At 39.5% G+C, this 18,948-nt stretch overlaps 1 protein-coding gene across 8 annotated transcripts in view; it reads left to right on the forward strand.

Moving 5' to 3' along the window:
• The window catches only part of MECOM (MDS1 and EVI1 complex locus), a 59,733-nt gene that overhangs the window by 25,244 nt on the left and 15,541 nt on the right, over positions 1 to 18,948 (forward strand). For 6 of the 8 annotated variants that reach the window (XM_073578920.1, XM_073578917.1, XM_073578918.1 and 3 more), the window contains 4 exons: positions 2,662 to 4,012; positions 6,132 to 6,255; positions 9,886 to 9,912; positions 18,372 to 18,538. In XM_073578920.1, coding sequence (XP_073435021.1) covers positions 2,662 to 4,012; positions 6,132 to 6,255; positions 9,886 to 9,912; positions 18,372 to 18,538 — 1,669 coding nt within the window. The remainder of the gene's footprint in view (positions 1 to 2,661; positions 4,013 to 6,131; positions 6,256 to 9,885; positions 9,913 to 18,371; positions 18,539 to 18,948) is intronic. The other 2 variants (XM_073578914.1, XM_073578916.1) reach the window with 1 other exon arrangement.

The following is an 18,948-nucleotide window of genomic DNA, read 5'->3' on the forward strand; positions in this document are numbered from 1 at the left end:
AATGGAGACACAGCCAGAATAAAGTCCTTTATTTGAAATGACACAGATTTCTTTATTGAAAGGCTAATCTCCGACTCCCTCATCTCCTGCAACAAAAATAAAATAATAAACCAACATATAATACTATCCTGTCTGATGTAGTCCATTTAATATCAAGTGTCCCATGGCGATCTCATGTGTAGAACATTGGGAGATGTGACTGCTCTACCCTGCCTCCGGCAATACACTGACGAGGTAATCGCTCCTGTACTGTATCACTGCGCTGCCGTGAGAATTCACTCGAGTTCATCAGCTCTGGTGCTCACTTACAGCACCGGAGCTGATCAGCTGATGAACTCCGTTGAACTCACGGCAACGCAGTGACACACTGTGGGAGCGATCACCTCCTGTCAGTGTATCGCCAGAGACCAGGTAGAGCTGTCACATCTCCTGATATGACTGTTCTACACATGAGATCGCCCTGGGGCACTCTGTATTATATGGACTACGGCAGACAGGGAGAATATGTTGCTTTATTTTTGATTGCTTGCAGGAGACATGGGCATTGGGGATTAGGTATTAGGTGAGTATGTACTTTTTTTTTTTTTTTTCATTTTAATTGAACACAGGCACTGGATGATGAGACTATTCTCCCATTATTGTCTCATGCTGTCTGTTATATGTGACAGCAGACATAGCTGGATAGGAGTAGTAGTCTCATTAGACGATGCCTAAGTATAATCACTATGGGCTGTATGTCGCATGGGTGTACACACCCACAGACAGACGCGCGCCCACTCTCTCCGCCCACACACTCTTCCTTCTGACATCATTTCCTTTGAGAATTCTGCAGCGTTTTTGCAGCAAATCCGCAAACCTTTTTACACCTGCGTTTTGCTGCAGAGTTGACTGACTCAACTGAAGTCAGAGTCAAAAATGCTGCAGAAACGCAAAAAGAATTGACATGTTGCAGAAAATAAAATGCTCCAAATACGGACAGAAATTTACTGATCGTGTGCACAACACTTCAGGACTGTCATTGAATTACCTTGCTTTAGTATTCCATTGCGTTTTGAAGCATTTACGTGCTTAAAAAAAATCCACGAAAATTCATCAAAAATGCATCGTGTGCACATAGCCTAAGAGTGGTCATAGCAGATTTTGATTTCTCCTTTTGTTCATTCACTTTTGCCTTTTGTTACTTGATAAAAATAAACTATTAAAGCTTATACTTTTGAAAGCGTTCTTACCTTGCAGTAGTGTGTGTATGCAAAGTATAATAAATAATAATATTTATTTATATAGCGCCAACATATTCCACAGCGCTTTACAGTTTAACAGTTTCAAAACACAAGTCATAAGTGACAACATTAACAAAACAATAATTAAAGCAAAATAAGACGACCCTGCTCGTGAGAGCTTACAATCTACAATGAGATGAGGGAGATACAAAGTACAGGTGTGTATTTACAATGAAGGTCCAGCCATCTTGAGGGAGTGAAGGATGGATGGCGATAGTGAATGGGCTACACACGCACACTTACACATAGAATGACTTTGATTAGTGAAAGTGATAGGCCGCTCTGAACAAGTGTGTTTTGAGGGAGCGCTTAAAACTATGCAAATTGTGGATAGTCCTGATTTCTTGGGGGTAGAGCATTCCAGAGGATAGGAGCAGCACGAGAGAAGTCTTGGAGTCGGGATATATGTACTGTATATAAAATAATTTTTGCATTATCTTTTGAGTGCAACTTAACACTATAATGATAAAATATTTCCAGCTGGATTATTACTGTAACTTTTAGTACTTATTGTGATACCTTGTTTATTTATGAGCGGTGATGCCAGGGTAAATATTTGGAAGATGACAGCAAGTGTTCTGGATTGTCAAGGACAAGGGTTTTCCAAGTGCTGGAAGGCTAGTGCTGGTGTGAGTGGAAGTTAGGGACGTGATTACAGTTCATGGGAACCAGCAATGCAGGATGAGATACATTCAATTTGGTTTCCTTCTCTTGCTTAAAATAGAGCTATTGTCAGTTTGGGCAGCCTGTCTCTGGCCCTGCTTGTTGCACATGGCTCTGAATGCTCACTGTTTATACTTGTGTGTCTTTGATGTGAGAATGATGTGAACATCATGATGTATAATGCATCCTTTTGCAGGTACAAAAAAAAAACTTTGTGCTAGTGACTCCCAGCAATTTTATCTGAAGATGACAATCGGTCTTCCCTAAATAACTATTTCTGCAATTATCCTCAAATATCATCTAATTTTTTTTTACACTCAAAATTTATATTACATGTAGAAGAATGAAATTGGGGAAGTTAGAAGTTACAACAATGTCAACCTGGATTAGCTTGTATAAATGGGCCCTTAATGTATATTCAGACAACAGATCTGTTGTGGAAAATTCTCTATCTGAAATCGGTTTGCTACACCTGAATGCAATATAAGTAGGTATGTGTATATGTAATGTATACAATTTTATGTAGGCGCGGTATCCAGTGCATTACCGAAAGAACATATATTTGCTTCATGTATGTAGATGGTATACATTTATAGCATTGAATCTTTAAAGTCAAGTTTTATGAAAGATGATGTAGTGATTGTTATAATTCTAATTTTGAACCTGTAATTTATGCTAAAAGGCAAGTAACATTCGAGATCTTTCTTTTTCTGCCCAGGTGAAGTCTGCCATAAGTCTTACACTCAGTTTTCAAACCTCTGTCGACATAAGCGCATGCATGCAGATTGTAGGACTCAGATCAAATGCAAAGACTGTGGACAAATGTTCAGCACTACATCTTCACTTAATAAGCACAGAAGATTTTGTGAGGGGAAGAATCACTTTGCTGCTAGTGGATTATTTGGTCAAGGAATTTCACTCCCTGGGACTCCCTCCTTAGACAAAGCTTCAACAATCAACATGAATCATGCAGGCACTGGGCTTGCAGACTACTTTGGTGCTGGCCGGCATGCTGCTGGTCTTACTTTCCCTACAGCTCCTGGATTCTCTTTTAGTTTTCCTGGTCTTTTTCCCTCAAGCCTATATAGACCTCCATTAATGCCTGCCAGTTCTCCTTTGAAAGGGCTACCAAGTATTGAACAAACAAATAAGAGTCCTCATTTGAATCGACCACAGATTTTACCAGCAACGCAAGACCTTTTGAAAGCACTGAATAAGCACTCCTCTGTGGGTGAAAGCAAAATCTTGGATTTTATAGATGAAAATATTTCTGACCAAAGGCCTCATGACAAAATGAGTGACCAGTCGGAGAGCAGTGACCTTGATGATGTCAGCACACCAAGTGGTAGTGACTTGGAGACCACTTCTGGCTCTGACCTTGAAAGTGACATTGAAAGTGATAAAGACAAAATGAAAGAAAATGGTAAACTATATAAAGAGAAAGTTAGCCCATTGCAAAACCTTGCTGCATTGAGTAGTAAGCAAGAATTTAACAATCATTCTGTGTTTTCACCATGTTTAGAGGAACAGACTGCTGTTTCAGGAGCTGTTAATGATTCCATAAAGGCAATTGCCTCCATTGCTGAAAAATACTTTGGCTCAACAGGACTTGTAGGTCTTCCAGACAAAAAGGGTGGAACTTTACCATACCCATCTATGTTTCCCCTTCCTTTTTTTCCAGCATTTTCTCAATCAATGTACCCATTTCCTGACAGAGATGTAAGACCTGCTCTTCCAAAAGTTGAACCAGAGTCTCCAAAAGAAGTAAAGAAAATTCCAAAGGGGAATGTGGAGTCCCCTTTCGATCTTACCATAAAGCGTAAAGAAGAAAAGTTTGTATCAAATATGCCCTTAAAGCCATTGGGTTCAGCATCTTCTGGTCCTGATCAACCTTTGGACTTGAGTATGGGAAGCAGAAGTCGAGCTGTCCCAATAAAACAGACTGAGCAGCCCAAAAAGAACCATATATTTGGAGACAAAAAAGATGGTGATGCGGAAAAAACAAAACCATCTGATCATTGTCTGCAGCACGCCAGACCTGCACCTTTCTTTATGGATCCTATCTACAGGTATCACTCATTTTCACACTATTTAAAAATGTATAATTTTAGAAGACTGTGTCATCTTTTAGTGTGTTTTGGATTTTTTTTTGTGAGAAGTTTGAGTTGTAATTTGAATAATCTACAAAGCTAAATGGCAAGCACATATAGTATTCCTATATGGATATATGTTTAAATTTGTAAGGGAGTATTAAGAATTGGCAAACAAGCAATTTTTAAGAACTTCATTACAAACCAGTAGAGCGAGCTTATACATTTTCACTGGCGAAGGTGTCTAACTGGGATCATTTCTTGAAAGATGTGGGTTCCAGGAATGTGACCCATATTTACGACATATACTGTGGTTATAGAAATGTTCTATATTCTTTTGGGAAGTTTTGGAAAAGGAAACTACAGGTTTTATTTTTTTTTTCTACTAATATTATCTATGTCAAATTGCTGTAATGCTGAATAAATCTAAACCGTAATTTTAGCAATCTGTGTTTCTATTTCACAGAAATTCCTACACAGTTCTCATGTGCCACCAACAGGTCAAGTTTTCAGGATTTCATTAGTATTGCCATGTGATGTGGCAGGTACTGCAATTATCACCTGGACCATACTAAGGAAATACTGAAAACATGAACCGCTGGTGGCTCTTGAGGACTGGAGTTGGGGAACACCTCGTTACGTTCTCAGGATCTTTGTGAATTCCCTTGCTTGGACTTCTGAGCCGGAGCTCCCTCTGGTGGTTACTGGGAGTAGTGGAGCTGGCCAGGTTGATGAAAATTTGCCACCTGATGATGATGATGATAATTGGGAATCTAGGATTACTGGCTGGGAGCATATAATTGAGCAGGCTTCCCTTAGTGCTTGCTGCTGATTTCCTTCTGGTACATTTGGAGTTCTTTTGTCTCCTGCCTGATCTGCATGGTTCAGTTAAGTGTTTCTTTTGCTAATCCTTTGCATCTAATTTGGTTGTGCCTTTTTTTTTTGTTTTCTGCTTTGTTGCTAGGGTTCAGCGTACTCCCTGCTGGGGGCAGTGCTGGGCCCCGCTCATATGTTACAGCTTGTGTCAGTTTGTTCAGTCCTCTGTTATGTTAGTATCTTTTGCTTTGCTTCCAGTTCATACCAGAGTGCTGATCTAGCGGGGGTGAGGTCGTGTGGCCTCAGGTTTTTTGTATATCAGATGTTTTGGATTTTTTTAGGGTTTTGTGCGTGATTGCAGACAGTATCTTTTCTGTCCTGTCTAGACAGCTTGGGCCCCACTGTTTGCTCAGTCTGTTCTCTGCCTGTGTTTGTGTCTCATCCTGTCTCACCGACAATATGTTTGGGGGCTGTCTATTTCTTTGGGGATCTGCTCCGGGGCAGTTTAGATTTCTCCTTTCTGGCTTTAGGCTTAGTTAGTACTCCGGCTGTGTCGAGGCATCGTAGGAACACTCCACGGCTACTGCTAGTTGTGTTGATAGGATAAGGGGTCTGCAATCCGCTTAGTTACCAACCTCTCTGGTTTTCTTGTGGCTTAGCCTGTTCCTGCCATCCTCCTTGGTGACCCATTCATAACAGATCTTACTGTGCATGCACCACCCTGGGAATGGCGGCGCTTGTGTGAGATCTTGGGTGTAGGAACAGGTCAGAGAGAAGAGTGATCTGTCAGTCACTGGTAGGAGGCCGGTGTCAACGTGAGTAAGAGGGAGCGAGGCCAGAGAACTGGAAGTGCAGGACCAATCCGTCTGCACATGCAGCTCATTAGTATAAAAATTGGACAAGAGATTTCTCTGAAACAGAAATATGGATAGCTAAAATAAAAGTATGTATTTATTCAGTATTACAGCGACTTAACATAGGTGATATTAGTTTGGGGTACAAAATCCTGGTGGCAAGTTCCCTTTAAGTTTACCAGTACATTGCTGCTCAATTATTGGCTATATGGTGAAAGTGAAAATACTACTGGCAATATCCTCTGTCATTGATCGCCTTCGCTATTACTTTGTTCCACTCATGTACTAAAGTTTGAGAGTTTCGCCATCAATTTCTTTTTGAGTAGACAATTGTACAGTATGTAAAGTCAAAATCGTGCAATATTGAAATGTTGTGCAAAAAAATGATTTTTTGTTTCCTGATCAGACATTTGTTCTATATTTGTCAGAATGACTGATGATAACCTGAATATCGACAATTGCAGGGTAGAAAAGAGAAAACTAATGGATCCACTTGAGGTTCTCAAAGAAAAATATTTAAGACCTTCCCCTGGATTCTTATTTCATCCACAGGTAGGTGCAGAAGTGAAATTTGAAATTGTCCAGAAATCTTACAATCGGACGTGTTCTCTTTAGTTAGATTGTTACATTAAGTCTAGATTTTACTCCTGATGCAGAGCATGACGCTATTAACTTGGCATATTCTGTAACCAAATTTAAAGTTATTTATAGCTGAAACATTGTTTTTCTAGTCTTAAACGGAAATCAAACTGGCCATTCTAACAGAATTTTGGAACATCTTTTCTTATAATGCCGTGAAAAGATGTTTTGTACTCTGAGATGTCTCCTGACCCAAAGCATAGTAAATGGAGGGGAGGGAAGGGGTTAAAAAAAACAAAACTGAAGACACCAACAATATACCGTACTTGTCTGACTCCTCACTGAAACTGCTTCCAGGCCATCAATGTAGGCTCTATGGTTCTTCCAGTTCTGATCGCCATGGACAAGTGAGAATGGGTATTAAATAAATCAAACTACTTTTTACTCCCCCCTTCTGTTCTATTTTACTCCTTCCTGGCCCTCATTGAAATCCAGCAAAATAATGAATAGCTGGTTGCCGTTTTGCTGTATTCCGGTGAATCAAAATTTTGGGGCAATTCATAGCAAATTCGAATTGTTGCAGATAAATTTTTCTTCCCCATTTTTCACCAATCAATGATGCTCCTAATCTGGCTGGAAGGAATTTCCTCCTTGTTTACAGCAATGATGATCCTGATTCCTATGATCATCAGATCAACAACAATGACTTTTCATACCACTAAATATTCATTAGTCATATGCATGAAAAGTGATTGAGTGTGAGGTTTTGGGGATTCTTTTTAATCAATTTTCATTTAGTTAATTGCCTGTAGACAGATCTAATGTGAATCATATTAAAATGCAGCTGTTCTTCCATAATGCCTATATCCCTGTCCACCTACATGCACTTTTTATACTGAGCTCGTGCAACCTAAACCAGGAATGAGGAGGGTGTTTTATCAGGGAGCCTTGTAGTATGCTCTTAAGCTTGAGCATAGTGATGAGCGAGTATACTCGATTGGTTTTCCTCGAGCATGCTTGGGTGTCCTCCGAGTATTTTGTAGTGCTCGGAGATTTTGTTTTCATAGTCTAAGCTGTATGATTTGCGACTGCTAGACAGGCTGAATACATGTGAAGAAAGCCTGTTTGCAAGGGAATTCCACCATGTATTCATCTTGTCTAGCAGCTGCAAATCATGCAGCTGAGATGACATAAACTAGATCTCCGAGCACGCCAAAATACTCGGAGATCACTCAAGCAACGATGCTACTCACCCATCACTACTTGAGCATTAAAGAGGTTGCCCAGACTTATTCTTTTAAGTGACTGCAGACTTTTAATTCCTCAAATTCCGTGCTGTGAGAATACTCCGATTCAGGTGATAACACTGAGCTCTCATGCAAGTATGTGATTTGCATACTTCCAGCCACATTCCGACTAGACATGTATGGAGTGAATTCATCAAGGCCGAGCACGTCTAGTCGGAATATGGCCAGGAGTATGCATATTGCATACTTGTGGTCACCTGATTGTTCGGTCTCACTGCCGGCACTGGAGATTGCTCACCGCGATGTGAGAATTCTCAAGTTTTCAGGCACATAGAGTGACTACAGACTTCTGAAAAACGCCTGGACAATACCTTGAAATTCTAATATCAAACAATGAATGGACATTGCAGTATGACCCAAGATGATGATGATCGCTGTTTTTAGGGTATTGGCTTTCTTTTAAAATGGGTTACGATTAAACAGTTGATTGCTCTATGACTGTATAATGGACTGGTGTAGTCAATACAAAGTGTGAAATAGATGAGATTGTTTTGAAACCTGAGTTGCCTGAATCAGCATGGGGTTCATCAGCAAATGTTACCTTTATGGATTCAAGAGACACAACTGAGGAGGCCATGAATAACCGAGAACGTGAGTTATGGCTTCTCTCTCATTAGTGTAATGTATTGACATCTGCAAACAGGTGCACTCATTCTTGCAAACAAAGAGGCTTTTCTCCACAAGGGAGTAAATGCATCAACTTCAGCTTAATATGCCAGCAGAAAATGTATTAACCTAATAGTGTGATATTGCAGCGCTCTTGCAAGGACAGTTTTAAAAGTGTATTTGGTTGAAGTCCAAGAATGCAGTCCTTCAAAAAGATGAGACCTGCTAATATAGAGATATATAGAATTACCAACTGCTTCACTATTTGCTTAGTTTACACTTGATCAGCAGTTCATACATGGAATTTGCCTTTTGGATTTGTCATATTTGCCATTCCAATATATTTACACATTAGTAATTTTGTTAGGCTTCAGAAATGGATTTATTTAACTTGGCACATGATTTGTTATGTATGTTCTGGGAAATAGTTTCACAGCCCAAAATATCTTCAGATTACAAATGGCAGCTTATGCTTTATGTGTTGGTCAAGTCAGTGTATCTAAGATCCTTTGGGACGTGGAAACGTTCCATGTATAGGCAAATGCTAAATCAGCTATTAAGTGTCAATCACTTGGTACAGCTTTTAAGGCTACTTGATTTCTGGCTTTACTGCAGATAATGGCTACTAAATATCAGGATGCTGAAGAATCCAATAACTGAAAAATTTGTCTGTGTTCCCACCAGCAGCTTTACAGCATTCCTGTCACGTCAGATGACATTGCAGATTAAGCCATATTGTGTGTTCATTAGGAATAACTAGATTTCTGGATATTATGACGGCATTTTGTTAGCAGTCTACCCTACTGCTGGCTCTTTCTCTAGCTTTAAATTCTCTCTGAGCTTTTGGATGGAAACTATCTACTATGGTGTCCCCTATAGACATCACACACAGAGATGGATTCCTGCTCTTCTATCTCTGTAACACATAGAAGCAACAGCACATGTATGAAAAACATTTATTAAGCTGTGTAGCTGTGAATTCCGCACTGAAGTGCAGCTACAGCACAATCTGGCTGTGTCTGTATGGCCTCTCACTGTGCTGACTGCTCCTCAATCCTCCTCCATCCTCCCCTCTACGTAGTTTAATAGGACATAGCACCTGATACTTCTGTAAGTTGCCAGTCCTAATTAATTTTATCAAAACTGATTTGACTTGTTTTTTTTACTAAGTGGATGGTTGTTCAAGACCCAAAGAAAGAAGCATATTTCCCAGATAAAATATATTACAAAGTTTCTTCCATTTGCCTAAACTATTTCAAAGTTTGTTGAAATACAAGGACATTGTAATGCTATTTTGATGCCAGAAAGATGTGAACACACAAAGAGATTTGTATCAGTCATCCCTTTTTTTAATTTTACTTAGTTTTGCATCCACTCCTGACTTTTGTTTAAAACTGCACAAAATGGTGCAACACGATACAAAATAAACCTATACCTCATAAAATTTTGTACAATTTTGAATGAAGATGTAATAAGATGCTTTCATTATCTGCCTATTTTCATGCAGTTATCTTTTTACTTGCTGCATTGTCAATCTCAATAGAGGTCATTCTGTTAATTGATTTACAAACACAATACTAATATTTTTGTCCTTTGGCTGATGCTATAATGCCAATTTATGCTAAGAATATATGAATTTCTGAACCATTTTAGACTAGGAACTTAATGATCTTCTTTATCATTTCAACAGTTCCCACTGCCTGATCAAAGAACCTGGGTAAGTAGTTGTGCTTTCTAAATGACGTGTATTTAAAAAAAAAAAAAAGAAAAAAGGTTTAAACGGGTTATCCAGGCCTTCACTTATTTTTTTCCTATGGGGCTAAGATTGTACCGGCCGGTAGTTGCAAACTACCTGCCTGTTCTGCTAAGTGACAATCTCTGCCAACTAGAGTGGTCACGAACCACTCCTGCCGGTGATTCTCCTGCTTCCAGTGATGGAACAGAGCAGTTCTTTCTCTTCAGGTCTGCTCTGTCAAGGGGTGTCACTGCTAATGTTAGGCATTGGGTAGCGAGCTATCAATTAACTCAAGTGCAAGGAGCAGGCTCTCAATCAGCATGAAGTCTGCAGTGACGCTCCTTCGACAGAGCAGACCGGGAGAGAGAGAATTTTTCTGTTGACATGAGGTCAAAGGAAGCAGGAGAGTCGCCATATGAGCCAGCAGAGGTCATCCTCGGGCAGAAATAAGTTCCGAATCCCACCCATGCGATAAAAAAGATTACCAAGTCTTGGATAATCTCTATTGAGTAAGGAATTTACCAAGTATTTGAACTGTAAAGTTGTGTGTATCTTTTCTACTATTTAGACTAATACACAAGGGAGATTTATTAATATATTACAAGATTCCATAAAATCACTGAAAAATGTCAGATGTGAGATGATTTCTGATGTCATAAAAAAGAAACTTTGTTTTGTGAGCAGTCTCAATTTTTTTTTTTTTTTTTTAAATCAATTGCACTTTCAACAACAGAGGATGTCGTTCAGTATAAATGTATTCCCTTACCCAGCAAGAAGAAAAGCTCCATGACATTGACTTTTCCTGTCACCTATGTTCTCACAGAAATAAGTTTTCTAATAAGTACCAAAACTCCAAAAATGTTTGAAATAAGCTTAAAATAAGCAAAGGGATTAAAAAAATCCACAATTTTTCTTGCTCAAAAATATTACGACTGGTCTTTTAATTATTCCAGTGTTTTATTCATATTTCCTTTGTCCGAAGTTAATTTTAGGTGATATCTTAATGGAAAAGTCATATCTCTTATGCGCTAATCTTAAATATCAAGAAGGCAATGAATCATTGTTAGTTAGTAAATGACCTTTCTGCTGAACTTTCCTCTTTTGTCAACATTGCAGAGCTCCTAAATAAAGTTGTACTTGTCTTTTTGATAAATCATCACAATAAATGTTTTATAAGTAGCAAGCAGGGCTGCAAACATGATCCTGAGATTTCCCCCAGTGATAACATTAATATAAGTCTTTCTCAAGAATACTGTGTATCATAATAGTTTTTAAATGAACATTGAGAATATATGTAAAGCACCATGGAATAAATGGCACAATAATAATTCATTTTGTTATGAGTCTATCTTTTTATGATTCAAAGAGGTCCTGCTGAAAAATATTTAGTCTAATAGCTTGTAAAAATCTTCCTGCTCTTTTCTTTCTTGTGCTGCGCTGCTCCATTGCAGAGATATTCACATTTGTTGCTTTTGGAGAGTACTATGTGAAATTTCTGCTTGCAGACCAACTGGGCATTTCTTCAGTCTTCAATTGGGGCGAATACTTTCACCTCTCTGATTGTGCAAATCACAGTTCGGCATCATCTAAAACTGTTAGTTGTACATATAGAAAAGAGAAAAGTTGCACTTGGTTACAAGTCCTTTATTCCAAGGAATGAGACATTCGTTTGGTATGCAGGAGGTACACTGCATACAGCTTGTATCATTTCTTAGAATAAAGGACTTTTAAGCAAGAAAATGATGATTGCTGCTTTTCTCTTTTATATGTGTGCAATTGTTTTGATCTCCACAAAGCACCGCCTGAATTCAGATACACTCCCCATACCCTAAATAAGGAGGAACGTGTTTGAATAAGCATCCGAGTCTGGTGTCACATGGCTTTTTCTTTTTTATACCATCTTAAACTGTTTGACTGCTAAATCAGTTACTGAGCTGTGATTGACAGAATCTGAGAGCAAGGATTTAAGACACTTGTCCCAAAATGAGACTCTGAAGAAACTATTAGTTGGACTTAAAGCAGAAATTTCACATATTGTGATCGGGATCCAAGGGGTAACATTTCTCCTTGCGGAGGGTCATGTGTTAAGCATGCTAAGATGAGGAGACTTTTAAGCTACTATGCTCCTCTGGTAAATATGCAAATTGTCTCTTCAGAGTGGCAAAGGACTAGAACTCTAGTGCCCACCTATAGGTAGTGGCAATCCTAAAGGTTAATGTCGACACTTTAACGAGCCTTGTCACGTGATTTAGGATAAAAGCCAAAGCCAGAATCGCAATTTGCAGACACTGTGTTTCGGGGTACTGCCCCTTGTCAGTGCAAAGTGTGAGATCTGGTTTGGCTGTGTGAGAGTGACATTTTAAGCATGTCAAAATGAGGAGACTTGATGCTTGACATGTCACTTTCCGCAAGAAGAAATGTTAACCCCCCCCCCCGTCAGATGCCTCTCACACAGCCAAACCAGATCTCACACTTTGCACTGACGAGGAGCAGTGCCCCGAAACAGTGTCTGCAAATTGAGATTCTGGTTTTGGCTTTTATCTGAAGTCATGAGACAAGGCTTGTTACACTGACTTTTCGCATTGCTACTTCCTATAGGTGGCTCTAGCATTGTAGTCCTCTTCCTCTCTGAAGAGACCATTGGAACGTATTGCGATACAAAGGCAACAAATGTGAATATCTCTACAATAATATGAAACAGATGAAAACAGAAAGAAAGAGACCACATCATGGGACTTTGAGGATTTTTATAAGGCACTTAACTAATTTTTTAAGAAAGTAATTGGTACTCTTCAAAGAAGTATTCCTGACTGAAACTTTTATCACCTATCCTTGTGATAAGTGTTAGAACTGTGGTGATCAAATTACTGGGACTTGCACTGATCACAATAATGAGGGACTCGTGTATCCTTATAGATCCAATTCATAAATGTTAGTGTATATGTAAACTGGGGAACTTTTGCTTTCTGCAGGCCTTAAGGGGGTTTTACACATAGCGATATCGCTAGCGATATCGCTATAACGTCACCGATTTTGTGACGTTATAGCGATATTGCTAGTGATATCCCTATGTGTGATACTTGTCTCCGACCAGCTCCCCCGCTGTCCATCGCTGATCGTGCGAGAATGTCCGGCTCCATTTCTCGTCGTCAGCTTCCTGCTGGGGCTTCCTGCTGTGACGACGAGTGACACGTGGAGGCGGGCGGAAGGACACCAGGATCGCTGTGTGTGAAAGGTGAGTATCGTGCGCTGCGTCACTGCTGCATCGCTGTGAGGTCTGCCTGTGTGACAGCTCACTAGCGATCATTTAGTGATGCACCAGCGATCCTGACCGGGTCGGATCGCTGGTGCATCGCTAAATGTAAAAGGGCCTTTAGATTTAAATTTGTACTGTCTACTCATTTTTTGAAAGGATGCACAAACAGTGGATGAGTTCCTTTTTACCATGAGAGCCACGGATTAGAGAAAACTGCTTCTTGCCATTGCCACTTGATGAAGACTACTACATTGACCAGATGCTGCCTTCACCCTACAAGTTTGCAGCAGATTTCACTGTTATCATCCAATCCATTGTTTCTCCCAGCGATAAATATCTTCAGAAATGTCTGAAAGATGCTCCTTCCCGCAGAATGTCCAGCATAGAGTGTCTGGGGGGATCTATTCTAATTCTTGCTCTTTGGAAGAGGCAATCGGGCAGTACAAATTTTCTCTTTTTAGCATCCAATAAAAATTAGACCTTGCCCTTCCTCAAAGAAAATTTAATTCTGCATTTTAATATTTTGAATGTTGAGCTAGGGTAAACCTGAAATGGATCTAGGAACACATTCCCACATGTACATAAACCTCACATACATACACATGTCAAAGCTTGTAATTTACCTAAGTGGTTGATATTGATTGGAATCTATTATCCATATAATTTGTAACATTACACCAGGACTCTTAGGAGCTTTGTTTTAAAATGCTGATTTAATTTTAGTGTACAAAGCTTTGGAGGAAGTGGTTCCAGTCTCGGGGCATAGCTGAGCATTAACTCTTGCTACATATCATTTTCAGCCACTTCTTCTAGCTGCCTGGAATAATACCATAATATTTCAAAGGCGCTGGCTGATTACATTAATTATACTCTGACAATGCCTAGTACATGTGTGCGTGTGGAGGTCAGTGTTGGGCAGACAAAACTAGTCTGTTCCTCTGAACTTCTTTATATGTAATGTTAATAATTGAAAATAAATTGGCTCTGTACATGGCTTGCAGCTATGAATAGATATTACAGTAATAGGCTTTGTGGGCCATTTTCCATGTAAATGGGCTATGATTCCAAAGTATCTCAGCACACAAAAATGTCAAGTGATTTAATACCTCTAGATAATGGAACTAACCCGGATATTAAAGGGCTATAAATAAATGATATTTATTATCTTTAGGAAGGTACTTATTATTCCAACTATTATATATGCTTTTCTAACCCCTGTGCATATCTGTCACTGCTAATCAGCCCAAAGGCCAAAGGTCATTTATCATTCACGAAACCTTTTTCCCGGTGCAGTTACGCAAATGTGAAATTGATTTCTTACCCAAGAACAGTCCAGCGATATTAAAAACCACAGGATTCAGATTGCATGTGATAAAAAATTGATTTTTAATAAATAAAAAAATAGCAGGGTTAAGCCACCCTTACCCCCTCCGAAATGCTAATTCTCCAGATGCTTGCGTTGGATAATGGCATTGTTCTGCAGGGATGGAATTACCTGCTATGAGATCAGCAGCAACATTACAAAGCTGTCTGCCCTGTGATCAGTAGGTGTCAAGATCCTTCATGTTGACAAATGTGCTGTCCATAAGAATCTGTGGAAAATGTTTTAGCGGCAGAATGATTATGAATCAAACCTATGTGAGCCTGCAGCCCTCGCTGCATCCCAGGCCCTTCGTACTCGTTGCATGACAAGTAAATGCATCTTGACTTCCCTTGGAGAATTTTTTTCCCTGCTCTAGATTTGAAAGACACGCAGCAAATTGGGAATGGTATTCTGTACGCTGCAATTTGTATCCAGCATTAAAATGTCCAAGCATGGAACGCGAGGTCAAGACTGGAGGTCACGGGATGGGGAAAAGCAAAGCCTATCACATACAAGAAAATAAATAAAATGGACCATTGTCCGAAACCTGTCAGCGTACTTTTAGTACCCGACTACAAATACTTTTTTATTTTAATATAATCATTGGGGTGGATATAAGGGGTGCACAGTTCGTGGTGGCATCCGCCTCTGAAGATGGCATCCAAGCAGACAAGTGTAATGAAGTACACATGGTAGGTCAGGATTTTTTTTTTTTTCCCCTAATTTTTGCATTTGGACTCAAGAGTTTCAGGTTACTCCTCTGTGATGGGGATGCAAATCCCCCCCCCCCCATGCAACATTTGTAGAAAGCTATCAATCATAATTTTAGACAAATGAAAGCAAATCTAGTCTTCAATAAGCCATGTAGAGTTACTGTGCGAACAGCTGGGAACATGAATAGGAAGCAGAGATACGGTACTGTTTTATTCAAAACAACTACATTGTATATCCCAGATACAGATGTAGCAGAGCTGAATACATAATTCAACTGTTTGTCTTGTGCACTGGGACAGATCATTGAGTTAAGTCGAGAAGTTTATTCTTCAATGTCAAACTTGTTTTTGCTTCATCTGTACTCTTGTAAAATCTTTTCAGTGTATTTACGGTACTGTAAAGCTATGTCCATTCTTCCCCTTGGTTATGTTCACCAGCAAAGCTCCTGATATGCTGGTTAATCATGTACATGGGATTTATCAACCTGACGGAGGCTAAAAAAAGTATTCTTCCCCCTTAATTGACCTAGTAAATTTTGACATTCTGCAACAAAAAAGTGAGATACTGTAGTTGATTATGCTATTTTATACAATTATATTCACTATCAAATGTATATGACTTGATATGAAATTAAAAAAATATATATATCTATATATATCATATCACAATAGTACACTATAGGGTGATGTAGCCACTTTATGCCTGATGATATATCCAGACTTTTGTCAGGCAGTCAGGATATTTTTTTCTGTCACGTATGTCATACAAAAGCCATTAAAGTTGTTCAGTAGCATAAAATAATAAAAGATCCATATTAGCGAGGCTTAAAAATTCAATGTAGCACATTTAACACTATTCCAGCAACGTGTTGCCATTGGTTTGGGATAGTTTAGTCTTTTGTATTAATTTTAAACTAACGTTACAAATAGTAGCATGGTAAGAAGAGTTCTATAGAAGCAAGTCTATGACGGTCAACCATTTGTCCTAAAGTGCTGGTTGAGAGGCAAACCATTTTCTATGAAATGAATGCAAATTGCCCAATTTGGGAGAAATGTCTTAAAAGTTTAAATTATATATCCCTGGTTTAACAACCCTTTCCAATAACTTAGTATCCCAAAATGGTAATATTTCCACTGTTCTTACAGTGAAGAAATTCTTCAAAGCACAGTAAATGGACATTTATCACAGTTATCGGCCAAGGTATAGTATAAAGAAATCATTACTCAAGTTCTCTGTACATTTTATATTTTGTAGTTGGTAGTTAGGCCTCCCCCTCAAACCATCTTTATTCCCAAACTGAATAACCCCAAGATGGCTATGGTGTCTTCAAAGGACAGGAAAAGAAAAAACTTGGGGTACAAAAGGTCTTTTGATGGCACCAGATGGTCAAGAATACCTCTTGTTGTTTGCATTTTATGCTGTATTAGAGCAATCTCAAATTAAAAGGGTTGTCTGTCTGTAATAAAAACCTTTCCCTAGGCACTGATATCTTAAAAATTGGTGCGTCATACTCACTTGTCAGTTCTGCGGCTATATGGATCCGTTCCTCTGTGTTGTCATCGGAAGACATGGTGCCATCATTCTTCTGTCAGAGGTGCTATTCACCTGACAACTGTAGTCAATCATTGATCTCCAGAGGTCTTATGACAGAATCTTGGTGGCACATTGATCTGCATCAAAATCTGAAGCCAATGAATCAGAATTTGTTTGATCTTGGGCTGGGATGAGAGGAAGTGGAAGTAACTGACTGCCTTCTATTTTTTTGGGATGAGGGAGGGGATACTAATGCGACAGGTAAAGTTTTTTTTATTTAGGCCGGACTATTTCTTTAAGGCTAGTTTCACACTAGCGTTTTGGAGCGCAGCGACGGCCTGCGCACGGCCGCCGCTAAGCCCTGCCCCCTGCCGCGCCCCCGCCGGTAGCTCCGCCCACCGGCGCATGACTCTGCATGCGCCCTGCGTCCCCTATCTTTATCACAGGGGGCGCAGGCCGTGCGCAGTATGCGTTTGGCGGCGCATGCGTCCTTTTGACGGTGCGCCGACCTGCGCCAAACGCAACCTGCTGCATTTTGGTTGCGTCGGCGCACCGTCAAAAAGGCGCATGCGCCGCCAAACGCATACTGCGCACGGCCTGCGCCCCCTGTGATAAAGATAGGGGACGCAGGGCGCATGCAGCGTCATGCGCCGGTGGGCGGAGCTATCGGCGGGGGCGCGGCAGGGGCGGGGCTTAGCGGCGACCGTGCGCAGGCCGTCGCTGCGCTCCAAAACGCTAGTGTGAAACTAGCCTTACCAACAATCTTTGCCATGTGTACATGCAGTAATCCAGCAGCAATTGCTTCAAGCCGTTTGCATTGTACTTTGACTTAAAGCATGTGCACTGGTAACCCCACAATATACAGTGAGCGCTATTCCGAACTAAACACTTTTCCTCAATCATTTTTTTTTCCAATATGGAATCTATCATTATTTTGAATTTTATAAACAAGTCAAAGCAGATGGAAATTTTGTCTTGTTAATCGTATTTTGGGATACATCTGCTATTCAACAGACCACCTGTGCGGAAAGAAAATTAACTGGCACCCAGACAGTTACATAAATGGTTGTTAAACATAAAATATATCTTATCGAGGGTATCGAGAAATAAAAGCTGACGTACGAGCAAATTTAATTAAGTGTCTGAGTTTCTTTTGAACTTTTTTATTTTATAGAGTTTGGGTATAAATATATGTTACGTTATATTGTAGAAACACACACACTGTTTTTATTGTGTGTGCCATAAAGTAAAGATATTGTCGGTATGAGAAGAGGGTGTTATGTTGAGATTTTCTATTATTACAAGCTCTTCTATTGTGTTCTTATGTTTTTTATTTGATTGTATTATTAGATTAATACATGCGGAATATAGACACATACTTAACTGATACATTCAATTCCATAAAATGGGTTAATGTCTGTTTAATTTTAATAGAACAGACAAGTTAATAATGGAAAAAGATTTTTTGTATTTTTTTTCGGTGTCCTGGTTCTAAACGTTCACGTTTGTATCGGTTATTAACCATAAACTAAATGTTTTGCAGTTTTCTCAATTTTACATTTGCTCTTTTTGCAGATGTCAGCAATAGAAAATATGGCTGAGAAGTTGGAAAGCTTCAATGCTCTTAAGCCAGAGTCTAGTGAGCTGATACAATCGGTTCCTTCTATGTTCAATTTTCGAACTTCACCAACTGTCCTTCCAGAAAACATTCTTAGAAAAGGCAAAGAACGATATACTTGCAGGTACGTGACAAACATTGTAGATTGACAGCCAAACTAATTCTGTTCAGCCCTCATTCAAAGGGGCATATTTTATTGCATATAAAAGGAACTTCTCACCGTGAAAATGCCATTCATTCTGCAGGCACCATGTTATATAGCAAGGGGAACTGAGCAGAATGATACTGTATATAGTTTTCTGAGAAAATTTTCAGTACAAACCTGTGTTTTTATTTATTTCATCCTCTGCTTTTTCTGGGATCCTCGGTCCAGTGGGTGGTCCTATCAGTGATTGACAGCTTCCTCTATATGTCCTCTTACACAAAGAAATCTGTCAGACACTGATAGGACCGCCCATTGGACCAAGAATCCCAGAAAGACCATAGGGTTAAATGATTAAAACATTGGTTATATAGTTTACCGTGAAAATATTC

The sequence above is a fragment of the Dendrobates tinctorius genome, unplaced genomic scaffold, assembly GCF_039654945.1.
Source record: "Dendrobates tinctorius isolate UK_male_01 unplaced genomic scaffold, ASM3965494v1 ptg000060l, whole genome shotgun sequence".
Classification (NCBI taxonomy): Eukaryota; Metazoa; Chordata; class Amphibia; order Anura; family Dendrobatidae; genus Dendrobates; species Dendrobates tinctorius.